This window comes from Chlamydotis macqueenii, chromosome 8, assembly GCF_036417535.1.
Source record: "Chlamydotis macqueenii isolate bChlMac1 chromosome 8, bChlMac1.mat, whole genome shotgun sequence".
NCBI classification, from domain to species: Eukaryota; Metazoa; Chordata; class Aves; order Otidiformes; family Otididae; genus Chlamydotis; species Chlamydotis macqueenii.
In genome coordinates, this window is record NC_141563.1 from 20,105,890 (window position 1) to 20,120,277 (window position 14,388).

At 39.0% G+C, this 14,388-nt stretch overlaps 1 protein-coding gene across 3 annotated transcripts in view; it reads left to right on the forward strand.

The window, feature by feature from the left end:
- The window catches only part of TGFBR3 (transforming growth factor beta receptor 3), a 118,830-nt gene that overhangs the window by 80,702 nt on the left and 23,740 nt on the right, over positions 1-14,388 (forward strand). For 2 of the 3 annotated variants that reach the window (XM_086754123.1, XM_086754122.1), the window contains 4 exons: positions 4,613-4,781; positions 7,116-7,263; positions 11,922-12,111; positions 13,347-13,672. In XM_086754123.1, the coding sequence (XP_086610249.1) occupies positions 4,613-4,781; positions 7,116-7,263; positions 11,922-12,111; positions 13,347-13,672 (833 nt within the window). The remainder of the gene's footprint in view (positions 1-4,612; positions 4,782-7,115; positions 7,264-11,921; positions 12,112-13,346; positions 13,673-14,388) is intronic. The other variant, XM_086754124.1, reaches the window with a different exon arrangement.

The following is a 14,388-nucleotide window of genomic DNA, read 5'->3' on the forward strand; positions in this document are numbered from 1 at the left end:
AACTAGTTGTTGTCTCTCAAGAAGTTCAGTGATGGGAAAAATAGAAACCAATAGAACTTTTTATCAGCATCCAACGAGTACTAGTGGGCTCAGCATTTACTACCAGCAGCAGCTTAGTTTAGTAGTACTTCAGCAATACTTCTAGAGAAATTCCTGTGTAGCTGAACTAGTTGGCTGCAAAAACAACCCCAAAAGCCTTCTGTGGAGAAAACATTCTTTCCTAACCACCTGTATCTGATCATTTGATTTCCTGAAGCATGAGGCTTGCCCCCCAAAATCGGAACATGCATGTGTTGGTTTTATCCAAACCTGCCAAACTTGTACAGGATTCCCCTGCGTGATTTTTGTTCTATTTGGCACCAGTTGTGGATTTTAATGCCAGAAAATCATTCAGAAAAATATTTATTAGCTTATTAAAGCGCTCTTGGAACTTATACATGGGAGTAGTGGTCTCTGTGTTGCAGAGATGAACATTTAATTAGATCTGTCAAAAAACAGATAAAATTTTGTTTGTTAATTTGCACATCTTCAGTCAAACTAAGCAGCTAAACAGGAGAGCTTCGCATGATCTTTAGAATGTGTAAAACACAGTTTAATTAGGAGTACGTACACAAAATGGAACTTGGCAAGCAACCAAAATAGGCAGTTTCTGAGAAGGCTTCTGCAGACTAGCTCAGCTGTAACCATTATTTGATTTTGATTTAAATTCTTGGCAGAAGAATGAATATGCTTGTATGTGTGGGGGTTATGCATGTATTTGGGGTGGGGAGAGGGTCAGTTCTTGAACTGCAGCAGTCGTGCGAAGAGTTCTGTGGAAACCACGTGGGACGTGAACCTGATCTGCTTCTCTGCAGAGTGAATGACGGAATCACTGGATTCCACAAACCACAGCGTATGCTGATGGACATTTCAGGATTTCCATACAAAACTCGCACTCAAGTGCTTTAGTCAGGTACCCTCAACTGCCAGTATGTGAATCACAGTTAGGATTACTCTTAATCTACAGGTGGTCATATGAAGTAGCTCCTTGCTACGTGACTGATACAGAATTTAATGTAATTGTCTACATTTCAGCTTCACTCAAGTTAGAAAAATCTGAAACTGGAAGATGTAACTTTTTAGAAGTTGAGCTTGTAGCTGAATACAGCGAAGAGAAAATGCAAGCCAGAGGACAAAAAGACCTGAAGAAGGATGATCTTTCATAGAATAAAACTGCTTCTGACACCATGGGTCTCTGAAATGACTTTTGAAGCTGCAGATGAAAAGCAGCTGAGCAAGCTAGCAAACTGGGTCAAGGCCAAGCTCGTCTCAACCCTGTCGATTCAAAAGAGTGGCCAATCAAATACTGCAGGGATGGTGAGCACAGGGAGAACTTTGAGGGTTTGGAGGAAGGGATACAAGAAGTGGTGTTCTCATTCTTGCTTTGATTTGGGTAGCAAAGGAGATGGCAAAGTGATTGCCATGGTAATTGCTGTCAGCTTGTAGAAAGCGAGACAGCTCATGGTGAAAGTGATCTTAGTACACGTTTTTCAGCAGAAGTAAGTTTAATTCCTCATGCTTCAATAAGATATGATTGTACAAATCAGGAAGACTTACCAGTTAGCTAAAAGTTACCCAATGCATCCAGTACTACCAGTGTAAATCCAGGGCAGATGTAGCAGCCTAGAGGGAGCCTAATTTCAACACATTTCTTAGCTAAATAAGAAAAAAATATAGTCAACTATAGCAATAACTAGGCTGGAAAATGTAGTCTGTTTGCAAATGGTAGCATGATGCTCCTATCCTGGCAGAAGCTGAAGCTTCAGTCCTTACTCTGAGTTTGTACCCTCTGCACACTGGCGCATGTCTCCTGTGCACTGAGCTTGCTTGGTTTAGTACTGGTAGGTGATTGCGCTGTGTTGGGCTTTAGCTGTGTGTCCTGCTGGGGCACGAGTACCGCCCAGAGCTCCCACCCTCCCTCCAGAGACCATGGCAGCCCCTTCCCTGCTCACGTTTGTACCCTGCCATTAGATGCCAGTTGGGGTTCTGATCTCTGTCATGCTAAGGGCTTGTAAACTGCAAAATGCACACAAAAAGCCCCACCATCAGAGCGGCTAAAGAAAATCCCAAAAGCCGTGCTTGTCCCCAGCTCAGACAAGGCAAGCTCTGCTTGGATGAGATTTTTATTGCTGAATCAAACTGCTGCTGCCAAGGGGCGCCTGTCTTGGAGAGTGACACCTGATTAACTGTGCTCATTTTCACAAAAACCTCCTCATGATTTTAAGCTGAGATGCTCAACTTTTATCTAATTTACCCAGGAACCTGTGAATGACACCTAATTTGTGCAGAAGAGAGCAGACAATGTCTGTCCTTATCTGTGAAATGGAGGTGCTGCCCACAGGAGCTACAGATACCAGCGTGCAGTCCTCTGTCTTCATCCGAATAGCCTGGCACATGCCAGCGGGGAAAGCGGCTGCCAGCCACTGTGCGCAGCTCCACCGTGTGCCTTCTGGCGAGTGGGGCCCCATGACAGCCAAGCACGCTGGCCCAAGACTCTTCAGCAAGGGTATTACAGGCGAGCCATGTGTCAGATTCCATACAGGGAGTCTGGAGATTAGGGAGGCACAGGCTCCGTACGTTGACTGTTTGCTGGCTGGTTTAGGAAGGTTTTTAATTGATGGCAGGCACCTGCAGTCCCTTTCCAAAGTAAGTAGACAGTCCTGAAACTGAAAAAGAAGTGTAGTGAGCAAAGAAAGAGGAAATGGATACTCTTTTTTTTTTTTTTCTTCTGTTTCAGCCAGATCTTGGTAACCAGTGTGAACAAGAGTAAATAATGTGTACAAGAGTAAATAGATGTGTATGTCAAGTAGCCAATGACAGAGTTAAAATTTGCTGCAGAGAAGCGTGCTATCGAGTGGAGGCCCGGGCTGGGGAGGCTCTGCACTGGCTCCGGCAGGAGCTCTAGAGACGTTTAATGGACGTGCCAGGAGCAGGAACCAAGTTCTTTGCAATGGCAAATGATAGCATGTGTGGAAATTATCCACAAACTACTCGGAGGCTGTTATTTTATGGCTTGAATCGTGTTGTATGGCAGCTGAGAAGCAAATAACTAGTATGTCTGTCTGTGTGTGTATGTATATATATAAATTCAAGCTCAGTGTAGACCATTTGGGATCATTTTCCATTCTTTGCTGTTGTGGGAGGAGCTGGCAGAACTGCAGCTGCATTCAAGGCCAATCTGGCAGGGCACGTACCAGATGTTAGAGGAGTGCTTTGCTTGCTCAGTATGAATAGTTACAGCCTCATACAGTTTTCAGAGATTTTGTAGGGAAGACAGCAAGGTTAATATTCAAAGAGTGCTTTGTGTGAGATCACAAGAAACTCCCCTAATTGTTTCTGCAGGGGCCAGGGCCACAGGCGTCTCTGGTCTCCCTGCAAAGTTGTGTCCGTACACAAATGCTCTTCAAGGGGGACATTTCAGCTCTTATTTAGGGAGCAAGTGCTAACAGTGGTCTCGGTTCAGCTTTTAAGAATTTGTCCACAGTTTTGCATGCATAATGTATGGTATTTGATTTTTTTTTCTTTTTTTTTTTTCCTGTTTTGCTACTGCTCTTAATAGGAGATCCTTCTTTGTAAAGCAAAGGTCAGAGAGCCAGCCATGTGGAATTATATTCTTACAGGACTTTGTGTCTTTGAACGTGGTACTTAGTCCTTCTGTGTATTATAAAAATCCATATGTAAAGCTATCTCAGAAATACTAAGTATTTCTATTTTTTCAATGGAAATACTGCTTCTTGGGGTACAGCAATGTAGACCGTGCATGAGAATTTCATACTAAGCAACTATTTTTTATGTTTTACATTGTACACTAGTTCATGCTCATGATCAACTAGGCAGTTAAAACCAAAAGATAGACTGAATATCTACTCTAGAATTTCTTAATTTCAGTTATGGATATTATGGTCAGACTTCCTTAATACCGACAACTGATGTAATCCTTTTCTTGCTGTATTCAGTTCTCTACACACAAGAGAACTGCAGTATTTCTAAACAACACTGACTCTGATTACACAATATATGGGAAAATGTGTTGATTAGGGAAATAGAAAATACTTTCTGTGATCTTTTGAGTGTGATACATTTATAATAACAAGAATAAAACATTTTTCTAAAGGGATAAGGAATTGGTCATGAAAGTTTTCTAAGAGTTAACTCCAAAAGAAATAAATCTTTTTTTAAAGGTGCAAGGAACAGATATATGTATTTTATTCATTATGAAAAATGTTCACATATTTTGCTTCAGTATTGTTTTCAGATTTCTTTTTGTAGGGATTTTCTTTTATTAAGTATTTAAATCTGTAAATAGAAATTGTTCAGTTTAGAAGTCTGTATTTTACATTCAGAGATCTGCTGTGTTATTGCAACAGTGATCTCCCTTTCAATATTGTATTAATTTGTAATCAGTGCTTATGATAGATAATAGATACACCTTTTAGCCTAAAGACTTACGTCAGGAAATATAGTGCCACTCTGAAGTAGATGTGGTATGTGCATGCATGTAAGCTGATATCTATGTATAAAAGTACATATGGTGGGTTTTTTGTTTTTTGTTTTTTTTTTTTTCCCCCTCCAGATCAAGTTTTTCCTCCTTCATGCAACATAGAAAAGAACTTTCTCTCTTTAAATTACCTTGCGGGATACCTACAACCAAAAACAGCAGAGGGATGCCTTATGTCTAACTTAGTGCAAGAAAGAGAAGTTCATATCATTGAACTAATCACTCCAAATTCCAATCCATACAGGTAAAGTATCCTCTAAATAGACTAAGTCTGTTTGAAATCACAGATAAAGATTTCACCTGTCTATTGAAAATCAAATGAAAGTAGCTATTTCATCCTTACAAGCAGAGCTTAGACCTTAGTACTTTGCCTTAAGTAGCAATTAGTTCTTCAGTATGTAATGATTTTGGATTTCACTTCACAAGCAGAGGATTCTTCTGGACAAGACTGCAAAGCACAGTTTTTATGGACTGTGTCCTGCCCTTTTTCTTGCTCAATCAGTCGATTTTTTTCCAAGAATAAGGTGAATAAGGGAATATAAATAAGGGCAGCATCTGACAGATAGGGTTTAAGATGGGACCACTGTATGAGGCAATGAGAGAGAGGTTTAAAGTAATCTTGATCACTGGCAGCAAGGCCTAGGGCAGTGACTCCCAGGCAGTGGCCCAGCGATCGCAAATGATCTGTGATCCATGATAATTGTTCCACAATTGGTCTGCAGAATCATAACAGTATTTTCTGACAAGTTTTCAGTTGAGTTTAAGGAATAGTTTGAAGAGATTTGCAAGAAATGTTAAGGGTTGACAGCGGTCCACTGACTAGAAGAGTTTATAACTAGCAGTTAGGGAATAGCACTTTACTCTCTATATGCGTTATGAGGAATATCTAAATTGTCAAAATTACTGTAAACTTTGGAGGTAAGACATTTAAAACATTCATCCTCTGCTGGTCTCTTCTAGGTCTTAGTGGGTTTGCCTCAGATACTCATACCTAGAAAAGCTCTTCGTAAGTGCTGAGTATGGTTGCTAGAACATAAATTTGCTATGAAACTTAGATGGTTTTCCCTTTTGCAAGAGGAAAAGTACAATTTCAGAGATAAGGTAGAATTAAAATCCTGTCTGTGCACTGCAGACACTGGATATCACTGGATATCACACTGGCATTGTCCAGTTGTGGTCCTCATGCAATTATATTTGAGCACATCCCATCCCTAACAAGGATATCGCACAGGGAGATCGAAGTGGGAGGAGAGGCCTTTGCAAGGAGGGTAATTATCTCATTGCAAGGTGGTGAAACTAAGAGAGTATTTTTGGCTGGCAACCTTGGGAGACTGAGAAGGTGCTGAGATGTACTGGAAGTGGAGTAGGTAAGCCCAAATGATCTGTGTCTGTGTGGCAGGCCCATCCTGAGCAGAGCTGTTCTTTAGCATCAACATTGTGAGTCCCTTGCAGTGTTACGCAATGACAGCCCTGTCTCCCGGCCCTCTGGGCTTTTGGCTTTGGCTGATAGTACGATAGGAATTTGCTTTTCAGATCATAACACTGCAAAATGTTTAAATGTTTTGTTATTAAAAGTAAAAAAAAAAAAGCAGTAAGTTAAATTCCTCTTGCTTCGGTCTTAGTTCTGTGTATTATTCACAGCTATCCTTACAAAGTTTATATCCACAAATAAACGTACAGAAGCTGAGATGGGCATGCGTAAACCTACAGAAGGTGAAATTAAGGTTCCAAGTTACACTAAGTCTCAGTGCAGAATATTAGTTGAAATCTGTTACATGGGGATGAGCACGTTCTTGTGACATATGGCCACACGAGATGGTCTGGAAATAAATATTTTTTTTTTAACTAATATTTTGCATGATGAGATGTTATTGATGGGTACAAACCCATTTGCTCTACTTATTTTACTGAGGTCTTGAAAATCTGGATAGTGTTCATCTGTTTTCCAGCAAGCAGTAGGCTGGACATCTGTTTTCTTTTCTTTTCTTTCTAAAGTAAGTATATATCCAGAAGTATTGGAAACTGAATACACAGCTTAATTCCTCAACACACGCAAGATCCTAAGCAAAGCAATTTCCACAATTTAACTGCCTAGGCAGAGGCACTCCCCAGGATAGCAATTGTGCAATTTTTAAAAAAATTAACCCGCTTAATTTGTATTTTTGCTTTTTTTAAGATATTATTTTGAGCTGTGATACAGTTACAGTCAGAGGAAACTGAAACAGCTATATTTAGGCACTGTTGCAGTGAAATAAGAAAAAAATATTTACTTTATAAAGCAAACTGCTAGTCATATAACTAACCTGCTCTGAATAATAGCTGAAATGAGTAGCACACTTCTTGTAAACAAGAGACAAAAATATTATTTGTCTAAAAAGTATTTCTTTCTATTGTTATGCAAAATCATTTAAGCGTATATGGAATAACAATCTATTTTGCACATGTTGTGTTGCCTGGGATAATCTCCAGCATTTTAATCATCTGGCCAGACAGTGGAAACATGATGGATTGGAAGAAGGCTGATAGCTGAAAGTTTCTGGCATTCTGGTCTAACTTTCTCTCTATTTTCCACATACAGTGCTTTCCAGGTGGATATAATTGTTGACATTAAACCATCTCAACCAGGCGCCAAACTTGTCAGAGACGTCGTACTGATCCTCAAGTGTAAAAAGTCTGTCAATTGGGTTATCAAGTCGCATGATGTCCAGGGAAAGCTGCAAGTGATTGTAAGTTAAGGCACCTTTAATTTTTGAGAGATACCGTACTGCAACAGTATAGAATCCATTTAAATGTGATATAGTGCTAGGCCATATTAATTCCTGAATGTTTTCTCTCTTAACTTATTTTTTAAATTATTACTGCATTTCAAGGAGTAAATACAGAAACTATGGGGTTTTTTTTCATTAACTTTTAATATACGGGCTATTAAACTGACCAGCACATCACAGAAGCCAGGTCTTTTCAACTTCTGTTGAAGTACCCTAAACACAGAGTTGGATGTTCATCTCCCTTTATCACTTTTACTTTGGTGAGTGGATCTACAGGTTCCTCTCAGAAGCTGGAAAAATGCCTGTGAGTGCTTAGAGAACGGATAATCCTAGATAGGCGGCACACATACCTGCGTCTCTTTAGAAATGGAAACATATTTACTCCTTCCACTTGTGATTGTAGTATTCTCTAGCCCTCTCCCTGCCAGTACTTCTGTCCCCAGCAAGTATTTGGTCGAATTGACCTTACCTCTCCTCAGATCGCAAATAATAAGTTTTTAAAAAATTAACACCAGAATCTGTAAAGCTAAAATTCTGAAACTATACTTACACATAATTGGAGGTTCTGATTCAGAATTATTTTTGGTACAGGCTTTGTGGCTCAACACCATATCTACTAAGAAAATGTATTTCCCTTGATCTGAAATAAATAAATAAATAAATTTGGAATTATCTTGCAGCCTGTAAATGTGTGGCCTATTTTTGTCTTAAGTGATCGGTTAGGAGCACATTGTACAGCTCAGATCAGGACCACCCAGTGGCCTCCTGATTAACAGTTTTGCAATAACTCAGATACATTTTCAAACTCCAGCTATCTGTGTTTATAAGAATTTTACTTTGCTTAGTAGCTTTCTCCTTTTAGAGTGTGCAAGGGCAATTCTGCCAGGATCCAATGGCTGCTTGATCTAAGGCTTCTAAGAGGACGGATTGGTAGGCAGGATTTCATGCTAGATTTTGTGAGTGGGAGAAATAAAAAGAAATAAATTATGGTGTTGCTCAGAAAATTGAATGGAAAAATTATCTACGGTGGGTGATGAAATTCCCTTTTGGTCCCTGACACATCTTTATGTTATGGGCAGGAAAGGATGTTGTGGTCATTCTGTAGGTCCTAAATCATCAAACCTTGAAGAGAAAGGTCATAGTCAGTTGCCCACGGTTAACACACTTGTAAGCAAAAGGGAAAAAATGCTTGACTTGAAAGGTTCATTCTGGGTTATTACATAAAATTCACCGCGGTATGTTTAGGCCTGTATGAGTCTATTTTCACAGGATAGAGAATTGTGCATTAGTTCACTTCATGCTTGGAGACAGCCAAAGTACCGTATTTCATATCCATGAAGCTACCTCTTTATGGATGATGAATTTTCAGGGAGAGAAATTCTAGGGGATTTAAAAATGTTTGAAGTGCTGCACTTGAGTATAGAAAAACATTTTCTTTTTAAAGTTCTCCTTTGTTAATTACTGAAAGTATAAGTGAAAGTTCTTTCTGTAACGAGTGGCAGAAGGTAACATTTTATTTAGATTAACAGAAAGAGAAAGTAATACTATATATGGAAATGTCTGTATATAAAAGACTGTATTTATGTTAGGATTTGTGGCTAACTGTTTACAGCTTCATTTGTATAGATGCTTCATTTTCATGTGTGTTTGCTCTTTATTTAGAGGGGAGTGTGGGAGGGGACTGAACACCCTCATGTCATTAAAAAGCCTGTACATCCAGCATTTAGGATCTGTTTGTATCTCTATTAAGCTGAAGGCCTTTCCAAGTCCAAATTTAGACAATGCATAAAAACATTACTGAACAATTAGGTAATGTTTCACAATGTTCTTTTTATTAGTTGAAGCAGTTCCATGCACTTCAATTTTCCTAACTTTTTGCCCTCAGTACGAATCAGAATTGTCTTGAGGGGATTGGCAAACCCAGAGGCGAAGGTTAGTGCTAAGCTGCCTCAAACCCAGGACTGAGAGTTACTAAGGTCTAAGTTCACGGACAAAAAATGAAAAAGACTTTTAAAGTCATCTAGCTCATCTCCCAGCTTGCTGTGTTTCTTGAAATTCTGAAAGAGGATGGGCACAAACCCAAGTAAAATGGGAATAGTTTGGGTAAAGTAATTGCACATAATATAGGTGCAGTGCTTTCCTCCCAGGCTGTGTTTAACTCCAGTTTGCAGTCTGTCCTCACATCAATCCTCGTGCAGTGCTTGTGTGTTTCTGTGCTTGTGGACTGTCTGCCATTCACATTGCTTCCTTTGGATTCGGTGAGCTTTTACAAAGCTGTGGGTTGCACAGTGGACAAAGAAGTGAAATTGCAGAAGGATTTTATAAATTCTATTATTTTCTTCGAGATAAATGGAAACTAAGTGTTAGAGGGGCGAAGAGTGAGAGAGGTTAAATGTAAGCAAACCAGTGAGGGTTTCGAAAGCTTGGAGGGGCTGTTCTTTACACAAGAACAACTCCCCACCAGTTTCTAAAATGGTCTCTGTTCCAAGTAGATTGGTAGGTGACACTCTTGATTGCATGGTTTCCTACCCTGCTTGTGAAGGTGTTGGCAGGGCAGGCAAGAGAAGGAAGGTATGTCTGTTCCTGTGAGCTGTTGTGCTTGGATTAGTTTCACTGAGGCAATGCAGGAGTGAATGTTTACAGGCTCAGCGTGGGGTGGAGAGGCCTAAACAAGCCCTGGAAATGGTCAGGTGCCAGCTAGGACAGTAAAGTTCTGAGACTGTATTTGTTCAGCTGTCTCCTCGTGACAAAAAAGAAAAGGAAAGCAGAGAGGGAGATCCAGCAAAGTTAGGGTATCATGATAATTCCAACCAGTCAAAGCTGTGTGGTTATATGAAAATATGTGATAAATCATGGCCAGATTTGTATGTGTTGAAGAATAAAATATTATTTGATCTAGATCAGTAATAAGGCACTAAAATTATGATACCTATTGCTTCTTTCAGTGGCCTTTGCTACCAGTCATTAATAACTGTACTGGTAACAGTATCCTCAAACCAGACACTCTGCAACTAAAATTCCCTTTAACTTCAGTTGTGAGACTGAGTGTTTGAAGAATGTGGAACTGGGTCATTAGGAAGAAGTGAGGGAGGTAGCTAAAGGCAAACTGTGTTGTTCCATCAGGAGTCTGAGCTTTATTCACTTCTTGGTTCAACAGTTGCATTTGTGAGGTCAGGTACAGAAGTGCAACGGAGCTCCGTCATGCTGGGTAGCAGGTCCATACAACCTCTGTCCAAAAGCAGTTTGGGCAAAAGAGATCAGTGCAGACAATCTTTCGACACTCTGGAGTGAAAGAGAATTAACATTTCTTGAGGGAAAATAGTGGGGATTGGGGGGGGGGGGCGGGGGGAAGCCACCTGTATGATGGAGAAGGTAATAAGACATGGAAATGAAAGTGTTCATTGTAGAGCATTCAGTGGTATCATCTGCATAGAGAAAGTGCAGTTCAGTCACATTGTGGGAATCATTGAAAAATGGGTCGTCCTGCCTGTCCTGCTGTAAGCATGTTCAGCTTGTTCTGTAGTCATTGATGTGACTGTTACGGTGATAACAATAATATTGTGACTGTAAATATATATATATATATATCTATCTATGTGTGAATACATGTTTCAGTTTAAGATGCCAAGCACTTAAAAGCAAGTTAAAGTGTAATGCTGCTGAATATTTTCTAACTGCCCCTTTAACAGCTTGTTATATTCCTTTGACTTGCCCATTTGGACAAGAAAATTTGAAATTCTGCAAAACATTTACAGTAAAGAGAAAGCTAACTGACTCTGTGACTCATCTGTATTTCATGGCCAACTGTGACAAGCTGTTTTTTATAATTATTTAATAATAAAACTAGGAGGTCAACAAGCGTATTTGAGTTTGCTGTATCGATGTGTTTGTGTGAAACTTATATTGTTAATTAAATTTTATTTATGTGCAGAAAGTATACATTGTCTTTAAGTAGTTTGGCCTTGCATAAATGTGCATGCTCTCATTGATCACTCTGTTAAGGGTTTAATTCCGTCCTGTTTAACATATTCAGCGTTTTGTGGGAGACACACAACATTCCTGGTATGAAGCTCATTCAGAGAGGCACAGACTGTCCTCAGTGCCAGCTGACTGTAAAGCATGAGCTGGTATGAGCTCTACTTCATGAGCGTGCTATGTTTTGCCTTTTTCAGTAATGCGCATTTGAACAAAGATTTTCCCTTATGTAGCTTAAGTAATGTTCTAATCAAAGAAAGGAAGGGGACATTTGAAAAAAAACAGTTGTCATCTTGAGGTCACTTCACCTTAGAAGTAATTTCAACTCAGTTTTGAAGAAAACACAGCATTATACAAATGGCTGTAAATGCATCTTTGTCTCATTTAGGCATTAACAGTTTCTGACTACCTTGATTTATTGTACTTTAGGAATGGAGGAGCTTTCTCCATGTGTGCAGCAGTTCTATGCCGAAGGTGGCAGAGTTTGGTTTATTTCCCAGGTGTTCTCATTTTGCTGTTATTTAATAGAGTAAAAAACATACTCCACAGTGTCACTATTCCATTTTAAGTATCCTTAAATGGTAAATCGTAAACCAAGTTTTAAATGATAAGTTGTGAACCAAGTTTCTCTTTGTTTGCAGACATCAAATAGTATTGGTTTTGGAAAGGAAACAGAAAGATCCATGACTATGAGTAAATCAGTAATACCTGATATTCCCTCGTCGCATGAGAGTTTGATCAAGTGGGCTTATGAGCATAACTATAGTCCAGTTACTTCCTACACGAAAGCCCCTGTTGCTAACAGATTCCATCTGCAACTTGAAGATACAGGTAAGCTTGAAGATGGACTTTTAGCATATAGAAAAAAAACACCTTGTATTTACAGGAATATGATTATTTGAAAGGTACTTTCTCAGTTTGGAAGTTCTGTTGATCAGGTTTGAACTACCTTCACTGCTCCTCATCAAGAGTGCTGGTAATATCTGTGAATGCTGGTTAAAAAAATCTGTGACTTTTTGATTAGAAAACTCCATGCAAATTGTGTTATTTCCTGATATGTTGGTGGAATTAAATGGTTATAGTTTATCCAACTCGCAAGCTGTTCTAGCTGATCATACTCAGTGTTCACGAGAATGGATTTCAGCAACTGAATATCTTGTTTGTTAATAAATCCAGTTTTGATTTTTTTTTTCCAGAAGCATGAGCATAGTGTTTCCTTGAGACAATTAAATGAACATTCAAATTGTTTAGAGACAAAACTGACTTACACAAAAAGTCTGAGTGAACAGAATTAATACAGCTATTAAAAAAACTTAGTCATTTGTCCAAAGTCATTGCTGATATAAACATAGATGGGTGTACTGAAGCTAGTGGAGTTGCATCTGCTTTTTCACTAATTCTGAATTTCACCCACTAAAAATGTTGTTCAGCTGTTTTGATAAAGCTTTTGTTCACATTAATTTTATCAGTTGCACTCTCATGGGTTACAGATAATTATCTGCTTGGGCCAGATGTTGAGACTTCTGTCCGTGCGGTTGCATGTATAAGCCAGAAGATAGTGTTCTCATTTGCTCAGTATAAAGTTAACTCTTGTTTAACATCTCTCTGGTTATGTAAGTAGTTACACAACAGTGGAGTGACTGAATTTGTGATGGAGCAGGTAATGGAAGAATTTCACCCAATGATTTACATTTAGGCTATTTCAGCAGCACTAAAATAGTGTATTTGTTGAATGTGATGTTTCTTTTACCTCTGTGGTTGCCTTTTGCGTATAATATGCCCACTCTTCAAAGCTTATTTTCATCTCTTAGTGAGGCAGATTTCTAGCAGGATCTAAATATACCAAGATTAGATTCCTCAGTAACAACTAAACCCTTAGTGGAGGAATTGGGGCTAGTTACCTGACAAGTACAGAGGTGCTATTTTTGATGTTGTTCAAGAGTTTCCTTTCTGGATAATATTTTTTTTTTGTATGAAAATTATTAGTTCTGAATACTTTTAGGAAAAATACTGAATAACCTAATGTTCTTTTTCTTTTCCCCTTTTTTTTTTTTTTTTTTTTTCAGAAGAGATGAATGATGAAGAAGACCATTCCCTTCCTCCGGAGCTGACAGAATTGCTGGGTGCTAACCCACTGCCTGCCCCGAAGAATCCTGCATTAAGTGATGGCCTGACTTTTCCTTTTCACATTAACAGAGGAAGACATGACACAGTGGGAGAAGGAATCTTCCCGTCCAGGGATTCAGTGGATACATTAATAAATCATGACTTTGAGCATTCCATCTCAAAACATAAAGAGCCGGAAGAGGTTCAGGGCAGTGCTGATGTAGCCCTGTCAATAAAGTGTGATGAAAAAGTCATGACAGTTGCTGTAGAAAAAGACTCTTTGCAGGTTGGTGTGATGTCTTATTCTCAAATTTGGGCAGACTTTTTTTGGGCAGACCACTTTATTTCATAGAATCATTTAGGTTGGAAAAGACCTTGAAGATCATAGAGTCCAACCATTAACCTAGCACTGCCAAGTCCAGCACTAAACCATGTCCCTAAGTGCCACATCTGCACATCTTTTAAATAGCTCCAAGGAGGGTGACTCAGCCACTTCTCTGGGCAGCCTGTTCAAATGCCTAATAATTCTTTCAGTGAAGAAATTGTTCCTATTTGTATTTTGACTGAAAAAAATAAACATTCTAAGGTCTACAGCCTTCACCATGTAGCCCCCTAAAAAATAGTTTGTTGAGAAAATTATACTGTGGATACTCTTTGCCATAAGTCATGTCTCCGCGACAATCCGTTAGTTTGTGGAGGGACTTCTGATTAAAGCTTTACAGAGTTGATTCTGTCAAAAAAATTACTGTACTCAACCATCAGTCTGAGTTATTGATCTCCAAATTACAAAGCTGATACTTTTGATAGCTCTGTGAGACCTCAGTAGATCTGTCTTTACAATCTACCAGTGAACAGGTTGCTTGTGTCCATTTGCATCATGGAAAAGAACCTGATACAGACAGCATTTTTAGCTCATTTCAGACCAAACAGAGTTAATATTATTAATCAGCAGATTAATAATTAACCTGTTGTTTTCTTTGTTCCATGTTACATTTTTTCCCT